Source organism: Synchiropus splendidus, chromosome 19 (assembly GCF_027744825.2).
Source record: "Synchiropus splendidus isolate RoL2022-P1 chromosome 19, RoL_Sspl_1.0, whole genome shotgun sequence".
Classification (NCBI taxonomy): domain Eukaryota; kingdom Metazoa; phylum Chordata; class Actinopteri; order Syngnathiformes; family Callionymidae; genus Synchiropus; species Synchiropus splendidus.
In genome coordinates, this window is record NC_071352.1 from 13,620,090 (window position 1) to 13,640,579 (window position 20,490).

The 20,490-nt window shown below is 42.3% G+C and overlaps 1 protein-coding gene and 1 long non-coding RNA gene across 2 annotated transcripts; one reads left to right on the top strand and one right to left on the bottom strand.

The window, feature by feature from the left end:
- Nucleotides 1-599: 599 nt before the first annotated feature.
- On the bottom strand, nucleotides 600-7,810 carry hoxb9a (homeobox B9a). Its single transcript, XM_053852421.1, has 2 exons — nucleotides 7,108-7,810; nucleotides 600-2,215 (listed from the first exon to the last, which is right to left on the bottom strand). Exons 1-2 carry the CDS (start codon nucleotides 7,706-7,708, stop codon nucleotides 1,980-1,982), a joined length of 837 nt encoding a protein of 278 aa, XP_053708396.1. The 5' UTR covers nucleotides 7,709-7,810; the 3' UTR covers nucleotides 600-1,979.
- On the top strand, nucleotides 7,123-19,006 carry LOC128751433 (uncharacterized). Its single transcript, XR_008413248.1, has 3 exons — nucleotides 7,123-7,291; nucleotides 15,993-16,156; nucleotides 18,340-19,006. It is a non-coding gene; the product is annotated as an uncharacterized LOC128751433 (long non-coding RNA).
- Nucleotides 19,007-20,490: the final 1,484 nt, after the last annotated feature.

Consider the following 20,490-nt stretch of genomic DNA (forward strand, 5'->3'; position numbering starts at 1 on the left):
AATGGGGGGTGGAGGGCTGAAGGGGGGTGTTTATGGCTTTATGACCGTCTTTTGGTGTTGCAGCCAAACAGACGCCCCCTCTCCAACAGACGCATATTTCAAACACATGCAACTCGTCCGCTGCTTTCCTCTTCACCCTGATCCTCACACGGCGCATTCAAATAGGAAATGTTTCAATGGCACAAATGAAACGGAGGTTTGCTCAGAGTAAAAGCGGGCGACCAAATAGGGAAACACGTATGCGTTGAAAAGTCGCATCTTTATTAGGAAATCGGGTTTGGCGCACCAACAAAAGACACAAAAGAAAGCCCGACACACAAAAGAGTTGGTTGACGATACCGTCGCTACCCAGGCAACACAACGATTTCGTTACAACAAAATAGAGAATACACAATTACACCAACTGTTTGGAATTAAAATGGTAACAATAAATACATGGTCAGCAAACACGGTTAGGAACTGAGAAGAGAACTGCGTCAATCGCGGGGAAAAATGAAATGGAAAAAATACTGGACGTATTTTAATAGTACTTACTACTATGTACAATAAATTAGAAACATTTCTATCTGACTGCTATTTTTTCCCGTCATTATTTTTTTTCTGTACTCATTCCACTCTAAAATATAACACAAAACGAGTTCCTGAAAATAACTCAGCGCATGCGCAAACAATGTAAACAACTTCACTCTCGATTTGAGGGTGGAAAACTGTCGCATTTCTGATCTGATCAAGTACAAAAACAAACGATTTGGTGCTTAGTTTGTCCGTTGTGCGTCTATGCCGGCTTTTAAAGTATGAATTCTTCCATGGTATGACACACACACGCACACTTATTTGCAATGCAATCCTATATTGTGAGATATTGTGAGGTTTCTCATTGCCATAACCCTTTCCCCAGCCTCTCACCCTAAACCTAACCATCCAAAACAAATGGCCAACCTTAACCATTACTGTGAACCAAACTTAAACCTAATTTTAATGACTCGGTTATTATAGTTATTATAATATTATCATTTGAGTTTGAGGCTCAAATGTCCACACGAAGTCGTGCGGTCCCCTCAAAGCAGCATAAACATACCCCCGCGCGCGCACACACGCGCGAGCTGGTGTGTTTACGATCCGTCGATAAAGTTGTTCCAGTTACTTCAAGTATCTTTCAATCCACTAGAGTGATAAAGCGCTCCATAACATGTAGAAGAACGCGCACAATGTGACGGTAAAGACGACAGCGAGTACTGCGGAACATCTAAACGACGGAATGGATATTGTGCAGCTGCGTGCGCAGCGGTATCACCGGACCCTCCTGACCAGGAGACAGCAGTTTTGCATAGCAGATTACGCTTTAGAAAAATAGAGCAGATTCATCAGTTAAGAGTGACACACACAGTCGAGGTTTAATTTCGAGTGAAGTCGACACTTGCTGCTTGTGCGTCAGCGCGAATGCGTGACCTTATTCAAACGACAATGACCTGCGCCTTCAGGAGTCCGTGCGTCGAACCTTGCTATCCAAAAGAGGATTTCATTTCAAACCATTTACAACAATCGGACCTTGCGTTTTCAGATGTCAGATGTTGAAATATAGAATTAAAATTGTCCCATTGAATTAAATTCATATATATATATCAAACAGTTCATACAAGTGCATAGCGGTGAGGACATGTGTAATTACAAATTAACATAACAGTGGTGAAAATATAGTGGGGGGGAAAAAAACATCTGGATCAGTTTATTTTCGATGTAAACGGCAAGGCAAGTGAATAGTCCGAGGGCTGAAGAAGAGCAGGGAAATCACGCGGCGTGGGTCTTGACTCGGGTGGGATGCGCAGCTGCCGGGTGGTGTTTACCGTCACCTCTGTGCTGTCACCTAGTACTGTGTGCGCGCGTATGTGTGTGTGTCATTGAGCGTCCACGTGTTAGGTCACGTGGAGAAGTCTTAAAACAATCAAGACAGCAGATAATCGAGTGTTTCCTCTGCTCTGCTAGTCCTTAGACTGGTCCTTGCTTTGTTTCTTCATCTTCATCCTCCGGTTCTGGAACCAGATTTTAACCTGGCGCTCCGTCAGGTTGAGAGCCCGGGCCACCTCGTGCCGCCGGTCCCGCGTCAGGTACATGTTGAAGAGGAATTCCTTCTCCAGTTCCAGGGTCTGGTACTTGGAGTACGGGCAGCGCTTCTTCCGCGAGGATCGAGCGTGAAGCCAGTTGGCGGAGGGATCACCTGGAGGAGCGGGATGGAGAAGTTATACGGACTCATTTTTTAAAAAGTAGAAAGACTAGAAGAATGTGCTTGACTTAAGTTATAATAATAATAAATGTGAAAACAAATGGAAATGTATTCAGATATAACATTGATAACGGTGGATTTGAAAGACATAAGTCACAGAAAGTTGTCATTTAAGACACAATGACAATAACAGGTAAAATAGTATAGTTCTTTAATAAACTTCCAATGACCCAAAGTGTAAAAATCATTGTCTTCCTCTTGCATGCATTTTTTTTCCCACACACAAGAAGGAAGGAACGACAAAACACAAGCATAAATATCTAAACAGTCATTGATACAGAGGGTTTATTGGAACACAGAATATGTAAATCAAATATTGCAACTCAAACTTCATCACTGATGGAGAAAAGAGGACGTGATCGTGCTGCAACATTTATTTAACAAGTATTTAAACACGTTGTTTCTGTATCATCTGGCATCATCTTTGCAATATTTCAAAACTTGTTTTATGATGAGTATTTATTCCCTCCAGGGCTGAGCCATTCAGCGGCAGAGAAATATAAAATCCATCATCACTGGCAGCAGATATAAACACAAAATGAGATATTGTTCTCTCCTAAATGAAACAAAGTGGTGTCTGTGCCACTAGGCTCTCACAACTCTGTCAACAGGGTTGAGCTGCAATAAAGAGGTGCCTCTGGAACAGAGTTTGAACCAATGAAGGACGACACGGCACTTGGGAACCCAAACAGCAGCAGGTCCTTATCTCCTTGTCAGTCAAACAAACAGGTTGTGGATTTGCTGCAGCGAGAGGGTTGATGGCAGCCTTTTCCTATTCAGTCCTGCAACATTTTCAGTTGGGTTCTGAAAGGATCTCTGACTTCTCTGAACATAGAATCTCATCTACTGTGTTGCACTGACCACTTGGGTCCTTCACCATCCTGGTCCAACCCTGATCCTTATCCTTGTCATTATTGTAGTATAGACAGCCATTTACAAATTGGGATATAAACATGGCGTGTTTATATTGTAAGTAAAGTGGTGGTTTACTCACAGTCCGAGACTGTACAAGCCATTCTGTGGCCACAGGAGTGATGTTGGACCAGGAGTGTCTCAGCTCCTTTTGGAGTACATCCATACATTTAGAACAAGTGTGATGAGCCCACCATTGTCGGAACTATGTAGCATAAATTTTGCTGCCGTGCAGTAACCTTTTGGCTTGAAAGTTCTCAAATGTCTTCTGAAAGTGACTGCAATACCTACAGCTTTTAAACGTAAACACACAGAAATATATCAGGCAGAGATGCATGATGTATCTTGTACTGCTGACCCTTATTTAGAGTTTCACTGTAATGGAACAAACACAGAATCAGAGTCTCAGTAGCAACTAACATCTAAAACTCTCATGTCTCTCAGGACTCATTTTCACATACAAACCATGCACTACTTCCTCCTATCTCCATCTGCTAACTCTTGCAAGACTGAAGAAGGCTTGAATAAAAGAAAAGACGTCATCTCTTCCCAATGTATTGGCAATGTAGCGATCTGCAGTGTTTTCGCTTGCAAACCACAACATGTTTGGGTACGTTCACATGACTATTGAGGAATACATTTATCTTTTTTAATGAGCAAAGTGATGTGGTTGAGTCCAGCGAACTATTTTCAGCAAGAGATTCTGAAAGTCGCTTCATCAAAAGGGCTTTCTGATGAGGATGGGAGAGAGGAGACGTCTTTCAGTGGTCAATGGGAAGTGGTGCTTGAGCAGCAGAGTTAGTTAGCAGCCGCCATCTGCAAATGCGTCCTTAATACCCCGCGAAATCAATTTCCTTCAACATGACTTTCATGTAAAGGATTGATTTTACCTCAGAGAAAAATAATGTCTGCCAGGGCTTCAGGAGATGATGGAATGTAAGGTGGAAGTGTACGGGGTTTCTGTCACTCTCTAAAGTGGCTGCTTTGCATTCTCGGAGTGTATAATCACCGCCTCGACCATCCATTACCGACTGAGCTGCAGTGTGGCGGTGCGTCTGACCAGAATGACGAAGCGGCGGCCCGGTGACGGGGGTTGATACAGAGGGCAGTAAGTTGAGGTGGACAGCGTAGATCATGAGCAGGACTATAGGGGTGATGACAGACTGAAAGGAGGAGCACCGGCAGCGGCGCTTGTGCTGAAAGTTCTCTGCTGTTGTTGTGTGCTCAGGTCTGTCTTGGACCTGACATTGGCGATCAGATGTAGAAGAAGATTGATGTTCCTGTAAAGCTGCCTGCTGTAGCCGATGGCTGTACAGGGTGAGGAACTGAAGTGTGTCCGCCATGATGAATGCATGGGAACAGCTCCAAGACAAATTACACACCGTACCCCACCCTGCTCCCCGCTACTTGCAATTCCACCTAATAGTACCAGAAATTGACCCATCATATATCCTGAAGGCACGTTATTACATTTTCCCATGTTGTATTTTATCCCCACCCCTCGTCCTGCCTCACACTCTGACTCATCCAGCCCTCAACCACCGCACGCCAATTAATGGGCTTGTTCACCCCGTGTTATAACTTAATAAACTTCCAGGGTAATAACTTTCCCGCTCTACCCGCCAGCGTCTACAGCAGCACAAAGACTGAAGTGTAATCTTGTAGTTTATTCTGGATGGGTGCCCAGTGCCATCAGCATAACAAGAATCTAGATGTGGAATCAATTGAGAGCGTCAGGAAAGGTGAGCTTTCAGTGCTGGTGGATAGTGATTGATAATGTGGATTTTTGTATCACTGCACCCCTTGAAACAAAGACGCTTTACTGGGGGAAAAAAATCTGTATCTTATTGTAACACTTGATGTTACTCAAGCATATATGGGAGGTATATCTAGGTTAAACTGTTCACATTAATATTCCAAAATATCATTCTTTATTCCAGCTGCTTCACAACTCCAAACAATGGCGTGTTCAAGTGCATTGTGTGAGGTGTCAAATGGGGCCAATATTATACAAACTGTGAATACCAGTGAGCGATACTGGTGTAAATGACCCAATACCATTGATTGAAAACTTGCAAGGAAATATATTTTAAAATAGAAAATTCAAGACAGAAAACATCTATAACTTTTTTTCTATTTGCCAACTTAAAGATGGTGGAGAGTTTTCAACTTTCACATGTTCACTTCAGGGGGAAATCTTGCGTGTCAAAAGATTAGAACCATAATCTCTTGTAGTTCCTTATCTATAATTTACATAATTTCAGATTTTTAATCTTTCTATCTTTGTCTTCCTCATGCTATCAGTGACCATTCAAGCAGTTATTTAACAAAAAACAACAGCAACAAAATATCAATAGGGCTGATGGTTGAGATGGCATCGGTTCTTCTTGGATGACAGATTGGAAGTCATTTCCATCTCTACTGTTCAAAATAAAATGAATGAATAAATTACTGCTAAAGTAAACAACTTGCACTACAATTGGTTTTCTCGCCAGATGAAATAATAATTGCTTATATATAGTGTAAAAAACATATGCTTTATTCACTGAGTTTGCTTTTAGAGTGCTCAAGATTTGCTAGCCACAAAACAAAAAAAAACCCTTAAGAGTCCCTTAAACTCAGTCATTCAACCTCAAACCAAGATTATTGTGTTGGTGATCTGTGGCCGCATTTCACGTCTACATTTACTCCACCAAGTCTTCAGAATGTTGAACTGAAGACCCTGTCCATTTAACTCTTGCTGGCACCTCTAGCCACTTTCCTAGCGTCAACAAAACAAGCTTCTCTCGCCATGGAAACCTCTAGACACAACGCAGTGACTACATTAGCACCATCTAGTCCAACTAGGACCTCCCCTTTTCCAGTTCTGACTCCAATAACTCAGACTGGCTGGTTGGCCCCACATTTCTCATTATAGCCAGCCACGACACACTCACATTGGATATGACTTCATGGGTCACATTGTGATATTTGCCTATCAGTTGTTTTTCTGCCACTAAAAAAGGCCAAAGCAGCTGGTCTCCAGACAAATGAAACACTGTATGTGCTCCACGATGAATAAAATATATTCAATGTAAACTATATAACTGTGCAAGATGAAATAAAAGAAAACAGTTATTATTATTATTATTATTATTATTATTATTATTATTATTATTATTATTATTACCAGGGTCGCAGCATCATTAATGGGTTGAGAATTTTTTTCTGCTGCTCTCAGTAGAGATGATAGACAAAAGTTGGCCCGAGCTAAAGAATTTTCCACAACGGTCCTTGGGGTTTGCTATGTTCTGCTACCAACAAAATAACTATGAAATTAATGACGCAGTGGTGAGGTCATCTGTGTTATGCGAATATCGTGAGCATACACACTCGCCTTTCTCTTCTTTTTTTTTTTAAACATGCATAAGTACTTCAGCTAGTAAACATAAATTAGACAGACGTACAGATGTATTTACGCACAGCAAATGAATTCGCGTCCGACCTACACAGTTTTATAGGCGCTGTATTCTGTCACCCGCCGATTAAATCCATTTAAAAATTCACCATCAATTCACCAAAAATTCACGAAATGCGAGCGCAATAATCCATGGTCAATGTTAGTTCCTCGTTTCTGGACAAATATTCATGTTCTTGCGTCTTAAACACCTGGTCGGTGGTAACACTTTCTTTGGTTTTCAAACGTTCTTAAACACGTTTGGAATTATTCTGACCTCGGGTTGTACGTAATTCGTCTCTGGGCTGAATAAGAGGAGAAACTGGATGAAATAAAGCGCATTGTTCACAGAAGAGCCAGTGGAATACGCAGCGGTTGGCTGTTTCGAATCAGCTCTTTGTTCGTCAGTTTATTGCGGCATTAAACCACTTTACAATCTCCTGTTTGTACTGAGCCATTTCCTGTTGTAATAACTTACTTTGATCCAGAGAGTCTTTGTCCTCGCTGCCCTCACAAATGTCCTTACTCTCCTCGAACCCTGCTCCGGCGACGACGGCAGGATGGAGGCTCAGCGGCGCCGCCATGGATCGGGACTCCAGGATGTACGCGGACGTGTCCCGGTGGTGCTGCCCGCCGAGTTTGTGCTGTATCTCCGCACCGAGGTGAGCGAGTTGCGGCTCCAGTTTGACCTGGCCAGTCTGACCCGGGACCGGCTCTGCGCCGCGGGGCGCGCAGTCCAACCACGAGCGGAGGTACCGAGAGTCCGTGGCAGGGACGTGCTGGGGAGGGATGTACGGATGGTAGACGGCTTGGATTCCACCAGCGCCGTGATGATGGCTGAACGGACTCCAAGACGAGCAGAAGACAGATGGCTTCGGCTGGAAGCTGCATGACGGATACGAGTCTGAGTGCGGATGGTCCGCGTGTGAGGAGCCGCCGGGCTGGCGTCCACCAGCGGCAGCACCGGGACTCGAACCGGAGTACTGGTCCGCCGCAAATCGAGCAGTGGAGAGGTCATCGCTCTCGTGGTTGATGATGGAGTCCACATAGTAGTTGCTGAGAGTCCCAGAAATGGACATTCTTGGACATTATCTGAAAAACAGCGCCAGTTTACTGCACGACGAACGAGACGAGGGACATAACGGGACTCCTGCTCCTTCTATTCTGTCCTCTGCCGACTCCCCTTCCACTCCCCTGACTGCGCCCCCCCAAGCCCGTTCCACCATACCACCACTCATAGGCGAAACAAAGTGCAGCAGCTTTGTCTGAGTGCGTGTTGATGCGCGCGCGTGTTCGGGGGCTGGAGGCTCGCCTGATTTACGCTCCTTTGAAGACATTCTAGCTGCACGCGGAAAAAACTCCATCTAGTCAGCTGAAGACGCGCGCACGCCCACACACACACATACACACACACTGAAGAATATAGCGGATAAAATCCAAAGGCGGTAAATTATAATAAAAAATAAAAAAAATCCATTGAAATGCACACACTGAATGAAACTCCATCTCTGCGTCAAACGTCTCGACGCTCTTCTGTTTCCTAAAGTTGCGCTGATATGTCGCGCCTCCCGCGAGTTTACCAGCCAAATTGACGGTCATTTCCGTTAACGAGTGCCATTAAAAGGCCCTTGTTGGTTATGACTCTTGTCTTTACAGAGTAAACTACATTTACCGCTTTTGGAGGGGAGGAGGGAGTTAAAAACCATAATAAAATCCGGGATCAGGGCGGCTGCTGGGTTTTATTGGGCTGATATACGGCCAATGTGCCGCTATGGATGGAACGGGAGGCATCTCCCTGTTACTCCTCATCTGATCTGACGCAGAACCGGGCGCTGACGAACAGGTCCAGGATTCCAGGAGCAAAACTTCCTGCAGAGTGGGAGACTTTTGCGCCCTTAAGGTCGAATAAATGGGTCACTGTTTTCCAGCTGGATCTTTGGACGCGCGGCTCTTCAATTCCTGTGCGGACCAAGAGGCCACGGCTCTTGTCTTTGACCAGATCCGTCATTCCGCTTTTTAATGAGGAGTGCGAAGACCGGCGGCAGACGTGATCGCTTGGAAGTCCAGACGTTTGACTCCCCGCTGACCTCTATCAAAGTTGCGCAGGACATTAGAGCCTTTCCTTTTCTTGATAATTGTCACAAAAAAATGGAGTCCGCGCACCGTAAATCCAGCCGCGGCGTTATTATGCGAACCTCCGGATGGTTACGTGGTTATTTATGAGGACAGAAGTTTGCGAGCAGCCTCTGGTTCTGCCGCTGCTGGGAAACACGGCGCAGCTGCTTTCACTTCAGAGCCGACTCACTTTCGACCCCGAGCCCTCTTTTTGCCCCGGACTCTTAACTCAAAACCCCAGCCATCCTCGACGTCCTCTCGATCTTTGGATATAACGAGAGACAGTATGTGAGATTCCTTCCTCGGTTTTAATGTGAGTTGGTGAGTCGGCTGATGGGCCTTCAGCCGGTGCACACTCAGCAACATTTGACTGAGCAGCGGCAACCGGACAGAATTATTTGCCAACTTAAAAGAATGTGCTGATGTCGAAACTCTTCATCTTCTGAATTCTCTAAGAAAGTTATCGACCACATATTAATATCTGTAGTTCTGACCGCGATTATTTTATTAGAAACTGGAAAAAGACAGTTGATAAAATATAAAAATGACCTTTAGATGAAACGAAATGTGTGTTTTTCAGTAAGGTGGACAATCAAAATAATGAAATCATGAATTATATATATAATGAAATAAAATGAAATTAAATAAAATATAAAACAGGCTTAGTTAAACACTAATTTAATTAAAATACAGTGGTTGACGATGAATATATGGCACGGATGAAATGAAAATTCCTATTCAAGTGACTCGAACTATTACAGCCTGCGTCGCAGGTTATAAAGCGTTGCGATTCACGCTGAAGCATTTGAATCCATATCATTTATACATCCCGCGATCAGTATTAGGTATAATGATTGTGTTTTAATAATCGCTTATTGGGTATAAGCGCGTATCTGGATTCCAAACAATGAAAAGAAAATACTTATACATGAAAAGAAAGAGGTTCGCCGCTGAATTACTACCATATTGAAATCATTTTGTGTTACATGTAGATTTGCTTCCAGGATGTGCGTGATGAATATCACCTCTCAAACACGCAGAAGTTTGTTTTTTTTTTAAATATATATTTTAATTCGTCAATGGGAAACACAGCTGTTTTTTTTCACCACCATCAGTGTGCGTGTGTGTGTGTGTGTGAAGGGATCAAAAGTCTCTCCACACTAGACTTTGGTCCTCGAACCTTGAACCGGTTCGGCAGCGCCCAGTTGTGCGAGTGAGATCTGGTGCGGAGTAATAGGGAGATGCGTTCAACGAAGACGCTCGAGATTTATGCACTTTTTACATATGGATCTACGTAATTTGGACCCAACGAAAACATTAAAAGACAATGTGGATTTTCGAAAAAGACTTTGATCTAGGCCCGTTCTATAGCAGTTCAAATCTAGATCATTTCTCCAAACAAGTGAAAACAAGAATCTTAAAATGGTATCACGTACCTTTTAAACGTTGCTACTTCACTGGTCTTTTTAGCTTCTCGAGTAAAATCGATACAATTGGTAGCGAAAGTTAAACGGGACAGCAAAAGGCTGCAGCGTTCCACAACTTACCCACACAACCCAGTAAAAAGGGAGTAATCATAGTCATAATGTGGTCAGTCAGTCAGTCTGCTGAATCGAGACTCATATCCGAAACACCAAAGAAAATTTTTTTTCCTTGCACCAATATCTGCATTTCCTGGAAATGTATTTGAAAGTATTTTATATTATTCCTGTCCTCCATGTTTTTCCTTTGCTAACAGGCCCAGAGACAAAAACATGATGTCCTTTAAAACATTGATGACAACCACTTATTTTGGCAATTGTTTTCTTCATATTTTCAGTCAAACTAGCATAAATAAATAAACGACTGGAATGTGATAAACAAGGCAAAAGATGCAAGGAGAATTGATTACATGTTACTTACAGAGTAAATGATTTGGTATTAAGCCTATAATAGAAACTGCGTTATTGACAGTTTGTTTCCATGTTCAAGTACACACACACACACACTTGATATCACCATTTAAAAAATTGCAACTGAAAAGAAGTGCTAGATGTTCTCTTGTTCTCTGTTTGTTTCAAGTGACCAATAGCTTTGATATATTTTACAAGAGGAATATTGGATAATTTTGACCTTTTATTAAATGAATGATGCTGTAAATGGAAATGAATTATTGTATGTTTTCAGAGGCACCAATAACGTCTCCAGAATCAAAGAATCTTCTGTTATTTGGTTTTTCCTAAAACTATTCATAGCTCTGGAATGATGTCCAAACACAGCCTTCAGTCATGCAGAGAACGTCAGCACTGCTTCTTCCTCGCTCACGACTGTAACTTTGCTAAATGTCCCTCAGCAATCCTGAACTGCTATAGTAACATCACCAGCCTTCCTTCTTGTATGTAGTGTTTTTTTCTCACGCGTTTTCACGTGGGTGGTGTTCCTGACTGCAGCTATCAGCAGTGGCGGGCTGAAGCTTTTCTCCTGACCAATCACAGCAGAGTGTGTGTGGCTGGGGAGAATGAGATTCCAGCTCCCACAAAATGAATGGCTTTTCGATGGGTGCGGATTTAGTACACTTCATGATGTAAATATTTCCAAAATATTCACAATATGGTGTTGAGTTCCACAGGGCTCCAACATCATTTTGAGAGACCGTTAAATCATTGGTGGTGTGCAAATACATGTAAACTGTCGAAGAACTTTACTCTTTTCAGAGGGAAAATGAAGCCATTCTCTACAGAAATGAAAAGCGTGAGTAATGTCTGGGTATTAATACGTCGCAGCAAACTCTGAGACAGGACGACAACTTCTAAGACCTGTAAGAGGAACAACGTAGTCACTGCAAAAACCATATTGCAACCAAATGAGAATGAAGCAAACTTGAACAGGTGCTCTGTCAGAGGCTTCCAGTTTGCATTCCACCTTTCATTTAAAGATATTCACCAGCAGTGCCCTCCAACACTTGGGTGTTCACCTGATCCTGCTGAACAGCGTGATTCTCACTGTCAAGTCAACACGAATATCCATCATCGCCACTGCTGTGGCACCAGCTTCCAGCCAGACACTCCAGTGTGCCTGCACACTGTTAATGTGCGATTAAACATTCCGTCAATTTGGATGGCTGACACGGGACACAGAGAGGGGAGTTCATAATGGACATCACATGGATAATGATTCATCGAGTATTTTCTGTGTTTGGAAATCAAATCAAGATAAGAGGTTGGTAGCACAAACCTGATCAAATGGCATGATAAGAAAATACACAGTGAAGAAGAGGCAACAACGACTGAAGAGAAGAATTCCGTATGACTTCCCCTAATACTATTTCTGGGTGGAGTCAACAAAAAAACCTCCGTTAACTCTAACCTCCAACTCTGTCATGTCTTCACAGAAAATATTGCATCATAATAGCGTATGCTTACCTTTGTTGTTGTCATTGGTTCATATTTCACATCAAAGAAAGCATGTCACTAATAATTCTCTATGAAACATGTGATGAAGCTTGGACTGTTCCAAACCTAGCCTGAGATGGGTCACTACTAGGTGGCCATAGTTATTTTATCCATGCAGCTAAAACTGTAACCTACTGTCCTGTATAGATCCAACAGTTGCAGTGCAATTGACTAATGTTCACGTGACAATAAATTGTGGTGTGACGAGAGACTGCTTGTGAAGCGCAATCTGTGTTTTTGACTCCCGCAAGTCCCAGCAATAAATATTATAAAACAGTAGGGCTTGGTGGGACCGAGGCAATGTCTTGAAAACGTCACAACTGCTGCCTTTGTCCCAGTGTGCAGTGCAGTGAAACAAATAGTTAAAGCAACAATGCGTAACATTTAAACATAAATACATTACTTTCATATTTCCTGAGATGACAGGTTTCAGTGAACAGTCAAAAATCCCGTCAGCATTTGCAGTTCTCTTTCCGTGGGCAAGCCGTGGTCTAAGAGTGGCGTCACAGCCCCAACTCCCCCCCCACCGTGACAATTTACAGCGGAGTCCAAGAAGAGAAAGCGTGAAACCGACAGAGCAAGATCCCGGACAAGAAGCAATATAGGAGATGCATTTACATCCTGTGTAAAGTGTAGTACGTATGCTAGATATAGATATAGCTGTGATGCTAATAATCACTCTAGTCATGTTTTTTTTTCCTCGCGTTTCTTCCACAGTAAATATATTGTAGCAAAAAACAGTGTTTGTCCCGGACTTGTAAGTCATTCTTTGTGTTTACGGCTGGTCTTGATTGTATTATCAAATGTGGGGAACTTTTTTTGAGATGCTAACAAACATTTTCTTGTGTTTATCACACTATAGTATAGATTCAGCCAGCAAAACAGATTAGCTCCGACATTAGCCACTTGAGGCTGTGTTCTGGAACGTATTGAAGAGGAATAGTTTCCATGTAAACTATGGTGGTGCACCGCCAAAGCTTATATGAGAGCTGCCAGGAAAAACAAAGTGGAATATTGAAACAAACAGAAAGCACATAACACATCATGGAGGTGGAGATGAACATTTTTGGTTGGTCGGCATGTTTTTTATAGAAGAATCCCCTAAGAAACATCACAATGACTGACGCATGTTGCTGGCGGAACTCAGACATGACAGACATGTGAAGAGACGGACCGGTGAGGACGGCTGCATCTTTTCACAGATTTATTTCTCATAACTAAAAGACAGCGGTTTGTTGTCACCAATTCAGCATATGTGGATCCTGGCTTTCGATTCCTGATGTTGAATGATTGATGTTTCTAGAGTACCTTTGAAAGTATAAGCTTGGCATTGTTGTGTATTCTATTGTACAAAGATTCCATCAAATAACATCCTGGGGTACAGTTCAGCGCAGCAGAGGCACCCTGAGTTTTCATCCAGGATTGCTTTGGCTGTGGCGCTCTATATGTGTCTATTAAAAAGAAAAACTCTAAAGCACTGTTCTTTACTTCAACTCGAAGTCATGGAATTAAATAGAAATGTTGTAAAACCTGGATTTAATGAAATGAGTCCTCACTAGTGGAGGTGGAGAAGCACTCCGTAAGAGTACTTCAGTTTTATTGCTTTTATTTAGAGCGCTAGTATAAGTGTATGAGTGTTTACTTCACTCTAACAGTGATTCTTAACCATAGGGCCGAGGCCCATGGTTGGACTGCGAGCGCCTCCTAGAGGGCTGCTAGATGTTTTTGGTTGAACAAACCTCTGGTTTTAGTAAATTATATGACTTGCACCTGGTTCTACTGGAACCTCACCTCATTGGTTAAACTGTGTGTGTTTGAGACCTGCATCACCCAGGCCCCTTAAGGACCGGTGTGAGGACTCCTGCTCTAGATTCAACTCATCTATCACAGATCATGGCTGGCGTCTCAGCCTGTTCCACACTGTCTGCACTCTTTTAATTCCTCTCCATTACTCTGACTGAGCCCAAACACTTGAATTTCTCTGTTTCCCTACCTCATCTTCACTGGTCCTGCTGCCTCTTTATGCATATGTATTCTGTCTCAGTTTTACTGAGCTATTCCACATGCTCCGGAGGATGAAAACAAAGCAGGACAGATCTGTTCATTGTGGTGAAACTGCAATAACCGAACGCTACCTGTCAGAGAAGAGTTCGTGGATGCAAGACATTGACCCTCAGATTTGCTCCCAGAAGAGGTGGAATCGTTCAGCCCTTCCTCAAGAGCATTACATATAGACTCATACAAGCCATGGCAAAGTACATCGCTCTTCTGCTTCACAAGTAAAGATCAAAGTCTTTCCTGGATGAGATTGCTCAGTACAAACCTTGAACACAGTTTTCAATTCAAATAAACCATTAAACCCCTGAGTGAGAAATTGAATTTTACCCACTGAGATCAGATAAGATAACGAAATCGGGGTTGCAGGTGGGACACTCAAACATTACCGTAGCCTGCAGACATGCAAAGGCAGGAGTGTAACTAAGTGACATTGGTGGAACCAGTGGAACTTCTGCTTTCTGAATCAGAAATGTCCTTAGAAGGATTTAGAGGCTTTGGTGGCCACATACTTATTGCTGTCATCACCCTGAAATATCGGACTATAGGCAGCAGTGAAGGGACTGCACGGCTGTTGTTGATCAACTCTGGATGCTGTTTCGCTGTGCAAAATATCTTCCATCATTTGCGGCCGAGGCTAGTGATGTGGCAGCTGCAAATACAGGAAGGGCTTTTGTGTGGTGGGGGTGGGCGTGAAAAAAAAAAAAAGGTCCGACATATCTGTTGAGCAGATTGCCTGAGAGACACAGTTGACCATCAAAAAGGAATGAGGCTGACAGGAAGCCAAACAAGGCAAAAACTTGCTTTTGTGTATCTGTTGGACAATGAGGGGCAACAAGGATGTGTCTACCTGCTGGTTCCATTTCCTCCGAATGAGTGTTTAAAAACAGTTTGAGGCTTGTTCAATAACAAAGTGTTGTGGGACGAATACCTAAAGACAAACCCTAAAGCCGGTCATTGAGCTTTTCTCTCTTGTGCTTCTCCTGTTTCTCTGCTTCAAAAACATTGTGCTTTGTCTAGTTCTGGTCACATGTGTGACTTCCACTGAGAGATAAGTCAGGATTGCTGAGTTTATGACACTTCCGCACCTCGCGAACAAAGGGACAGCAGCTGGAGCAGCAGCAGAAGCTCATCCATGTGGTCTTAATAAGAGCCCCATTGTCAGACCTCGTGGGGAAATTCGTGTGCAATTAAAACGCTTAAATATAACCTTCCATTAATAACCAAATGATGAATGGGATCAGAGGGTAAACTGCAGCTAAGAGTCATAAAAAAAATAATGAGAAAGTTTGCAGTTCATACTATCACCAATATGACACAGTATTTACAGACACACTCTGATTTTTATTATATTATTCTTACCTATCTTCGTGCGCATAGTTAAGCTATGTATTTCACGTCGTGTTCAGAGAGCAATGAGCTCAGACGGACAGCAGATGGCAGTAGCATCACGTTACACGTTACAGCAGGGGTGTCCAAACAAAAGGGGCCAGGTGTGGTAAAATGTGGGGGGCCGACCTTGGCTGACGTTCTTTAGGTTTATATAACAATATATTTAAACAGATTTTAGCGAGCCATTCTGTGCTTCACGTTTCCTTTTTTTTATTATAATTTAATTTAATATAATTTCAACTGCAAGCATGTGTTTTGATGCATGCACATCACATGCAGTTGAATATTCACTTAAGTATTTGAAAAAAGAAATGTATCACCATGGCAGTTCAATGTTCGCTGAACTCTTTTTGAATGTTGTCTCTTGCAGTACCACCAGTGGTCCATGAGTCAAGTGCATCTGGCTACTTTTTTCCTGGCCGCTCCTCACAGTGAGGAGGCTGCGAGTCCATCGCTCACTGAGTGAGCTGCTGTTCTGGCATGGTTCCACAAGAGGGAGCTGTTATGCGTTAATTCCTGCCGTCACACAGGAAGGTAAGTGACGTGTTCGTAATTTTTTTCTAAGTAAAAGCAAACTGAAATGATTAACCGAACATCCAATTCCAGATTCTACATCTTATATGTTACTATTGTATCAGAGTGCTCTTTCACCTTTAAGATTCACGTCGTTTTTAAAAACTATTTTATAAACTATAGTCATCCAATGTATGTAAGTTTACGCTTGTTTATGTTTACACGTTGCCGCTGTTAAATTCACATTGGATGCGACAGAATTTAAGATTAAATGCCATTGAAATTAAATTAAAAGAGTCGAGCTTCTTGCAATGCAAAAACCTACCAGCAGATGTCGCCTTAGACCGCTGATGCTGGTCGGTCCCATCAGTAAACGACATTAAAAGTGGATTTGACGGGCGATTTTGGCAAACATTTACAGCTAGATGAAGAAAAAAAATTGCCGATAGAGTAAATTTAAATTTGTATTGTATAAATATCTCAGCCTGCATGCGTGTGTGAGTCTGTGAGTCTGGGTGTCCTTGCACCAGTGTGAGATTGTAGCCAAAAGAGTGAGGACAGTTTGGCCGGTCCTCACTTCTTCAAGCCACATTTAGAGGGTTAAAACTTCAAATAAACTTAAAACAAAAGAAACACCCTGTTTAAGGCGAGCCATTTGTTTTAGATGGTTAGGTTAAGGGTGAGAGGCTGTTGAACGCATTATGGCAATGAGATGTCCTCATGAGGATTGAGATACAACTGTTTGTGTGTGTGTGTGTACTTTGTTTATCCTACTTTGTGGCCACGAATTCTTGACAAAACACTACCCTTGTGAGGACAGTTTGACATTGTGCCTTCAAAATAACGGGGTGATCATAATGAGGTTTAAGTTTGGTTAAGGTGAGCCATGTGTTTTGGATGGTTAAGTTAAGGGTGAGAGGCTGGGGAAAGGGTTACGGCAATGAGAAACAACACAATGTCCCCACAAGGATAGAAAAACAAACATGCATTTGTATGCGTGTGTGTATCTGTTTATACTGCCTCATGGGGGACCAATTCCTGACAAGACACTATCCTTGTGGGGACCTGATGTCTTTGTGGGGACCTTTAGGGGAGATGCTGAGGATAGGGTTATATCAATGTATGTGAATGACCGTACTCACTAAGATGGGGAGACGTGTGTGTGTGTGTGTGCGTGCGTGCGTGTGTGAATGTGAGTGCACATCACCTTCACTAATTATAAACAGAAGCTGCCAAATAAGATCGAGCTCATATAACCTGAAACCATGACAACTGGGCCCCAGTTTGTCATAAAGTTTTACTGCTCAAAAAGGGGTCCTGAATGTGTAACTATTCCCTCTCTCACCCGCACACACTGTCGGTCTGTGTACATGTGCACATGCGGGCAGGCGCGCGCGCACACACACACACACGCGCACACACAGACAGACACACACAGGAGGACCAGTCACTTCCAATAAAGGGCCAGCAGGGGAATTGAAGCATTTTTCATTAAATCAGGCCAGTGAGCACATTAAGAGAATTAAAACGTATTTATAGTGACACATCTGGATTTCTTACGAGTGACCTTGACATCTGAAGGTCAAGGGCGTTTTTACTTGAAGGTACCTTCAGTGATCTGCCTGTTGAGAGCAGCAAACACTGGCACACACTCAGTACCACAAACACATTGTTTTATTAGTTCCAGAGAGACCGGTCGGCTGCTGCAGTGGAATCACTATCTAGTGAAGCTTCACCTGCAAACAAAATGCATTGCCAGATGTTTTGTGATTCTGTCAAGTATGCAAGTATCATATACTGTATATATATATATATATATATATATATATATATATATATATATATATATATACCACCCCGTCACTCACGGTTGCAGCTTTCTAATGAATACGCTCCACAAAAGAATAAAGCATATTTTGAACTGAAGTAGATGCTAATAGACTCCGCGGCTCAATGAAGGTTGAAAATAATAGTAATAATGATTGTAGACCTTCAATTCTAGTTACCTCAGCCAAAAGGGTCATGTTTTCGGCGGTGGTTGTCTTCTTCTTTTTTTTGTTGTCTGTGTTCAAAACAAGTTTTGCACAGATTTGGATGAAATGTTCAAGAAATATGTCAAATGGGACTGTTATGTGGCGTTCTTCATGCTTTTATTTTTGTGATTCCCGGTTGTGTCTCATTTCCGTTTCTTTGTTTTTCCCCAGCTTTCCAAGCGACACGGCTAGCATTCATCGGCTAATCAAGTCTTCATGGATATCAACACCTCGGTGCCAGCTCGTGTCACCAGATGGTTACTTCGCGTGCCTATGGTAAACTCTCCCAAGACTCCACTCTCAGCCCTTGTGTGTATTTCCCGGTCCGTGTTCTGGTGTCGGCATCCTTGGTTCATCGTATCTGTTCGTCTGCGTATAACTTCATCGTTGTTTATTAAATTTTTAAGTTAACCTTGTCTCCCAGCCTTCAGTCAGCCAGCACACATTGCTCCTGGGTCTGATCACATCGACAGCCGTGCCAAGGACAAGGGAACAAGTGATACTACGATGGAAGATAGGACGATATCACTTTGCCATTTGAAGATTGTGTTGGGGCAGAATGAAGCTGCTTCTCCTGTCTTTATACAGTACATAATGTCTTATAATGTCCACGTCAGTTTTCAAATTTCATTACTCTTATTATGTATATACAAATATACATCAAAACCCTGTATGCTCAAAGGTAATAAAACACTCGTGTTACCTCGTCTAGTGTGTCTCAGGATGCACACATATAAATGCAGAGGTTTGCGTAGGCACCATGAAGGAAAAGGGAGTAATGACAAACAGACAGCTGACAATGGTCGACGACATGTCTCTTCATCATGATGTTTTTTCATCCCCCAGGACACATCAGACTGCAGCCTCAGCTCTTTCTGTGGTTGTGTATTACACCGGTTGGGCTTTTACTGCCTCTGACAGACAATGAGCATCCAAACACGTACGCTTGCTGCCCGCCTGTGCTCAGTGGATCCATAAAACAGGAACCAAGGGGAAGAAATGACATCACAGTGAGAAGGAAGAGAAGATAGAGAGGAAAGCCATTTTGTTGTGACTTCTATAAACTTGCCAGAATCTCTCTCATTTTTTTTACTGACCTTGGTCCAATTTAAAGATGCAAATGCATTGTACTGGAGCCAGAACGAGAGCAGTCTGTTCCCTAAGATGTAGACAAATGCCTATATGGCCATATGTCTGGGTTCCTCATGGTACCCCATGACTCCAACAGATCATCAAACAAACACTTTTAATACTTTGGTATGTTGTTTTGAATGACATTTTCTTGAAATGATGTACTTTTCTCTGTCTCAGGCAGAAATTATACTTTTATGATAGATCTTTTTAGGAGTGTATTTGTGAATTTTACTCATTATTCACGGTTTAAAGCCCATTTCTGATTGATTTTCAAGGCGCAAATAAACATAACGAGCGCTAGATGGCAAAAGAGAGCAATGCAGCTCTCAACGTGCTATGCACTGCTGAGCTCAAGGAGAAGACCCGCTAGTGGAGCAAGATGCCATCAGGAGACATGTCACTGACTATCAGAAGTATTCACATATCAGAGCTGTAAGTGGTTTAAAGGGAGGTCCATAAATGGATTCAATGTGGCAAACCATCCATAAAAACCTGATAAGCGTAAATAATTGCAAGTTTTAAAAAAGCAGCATCATTCGATACTTGTATATTATAATTCAAACATTAGTTTTAAAAAGTGACATAGTCATCTGTCTGAATTGGAGGATTTATTTATATAAATAATTATATATTCTTGTTGGATTCATTTCCAGCAAGGTTTGGATTCTTTTCAGGTGCTTGTCACCAGGTCTCTGTTCGCAATGTTAATGGTTTCTCAACACAGTCATCGAGGGGAGGGTCTTGTTCTCAGACCACAGCGTTGATGCTGTAGTTTGACGTAACATTTGACTGATGAAATTCAGTTATAGGCAGAAACAACAGCCGAAATGTTGTTTCGTAACTCATTCAATTTTTGCAAAGATGGTAGAAGTGAGTTACAAACTACTAATGTGAAGGTTAGACACGTTCACCTTGTCTCACAAACTGTATAATGCCTCATCGTGCATGCTTGTTATTGTTATCAATTATGAAGTCGGTGAATTAAATTTGATACAATAAGACGTTTTGCTTCACGAAGGACCTCAAACAGCACTTCAGTAAACTGAAAGACAAGATGGATTTAAAAATGATAATAATAATAATAATAACAATAACTGGGAGTTTTCTTTTTGAAAATTCTCAGCAGATGGAAAAGAACTCATTGATGCTCTGTGTTGCAAACTCTATGCTGCAAACTTGGACATGCAT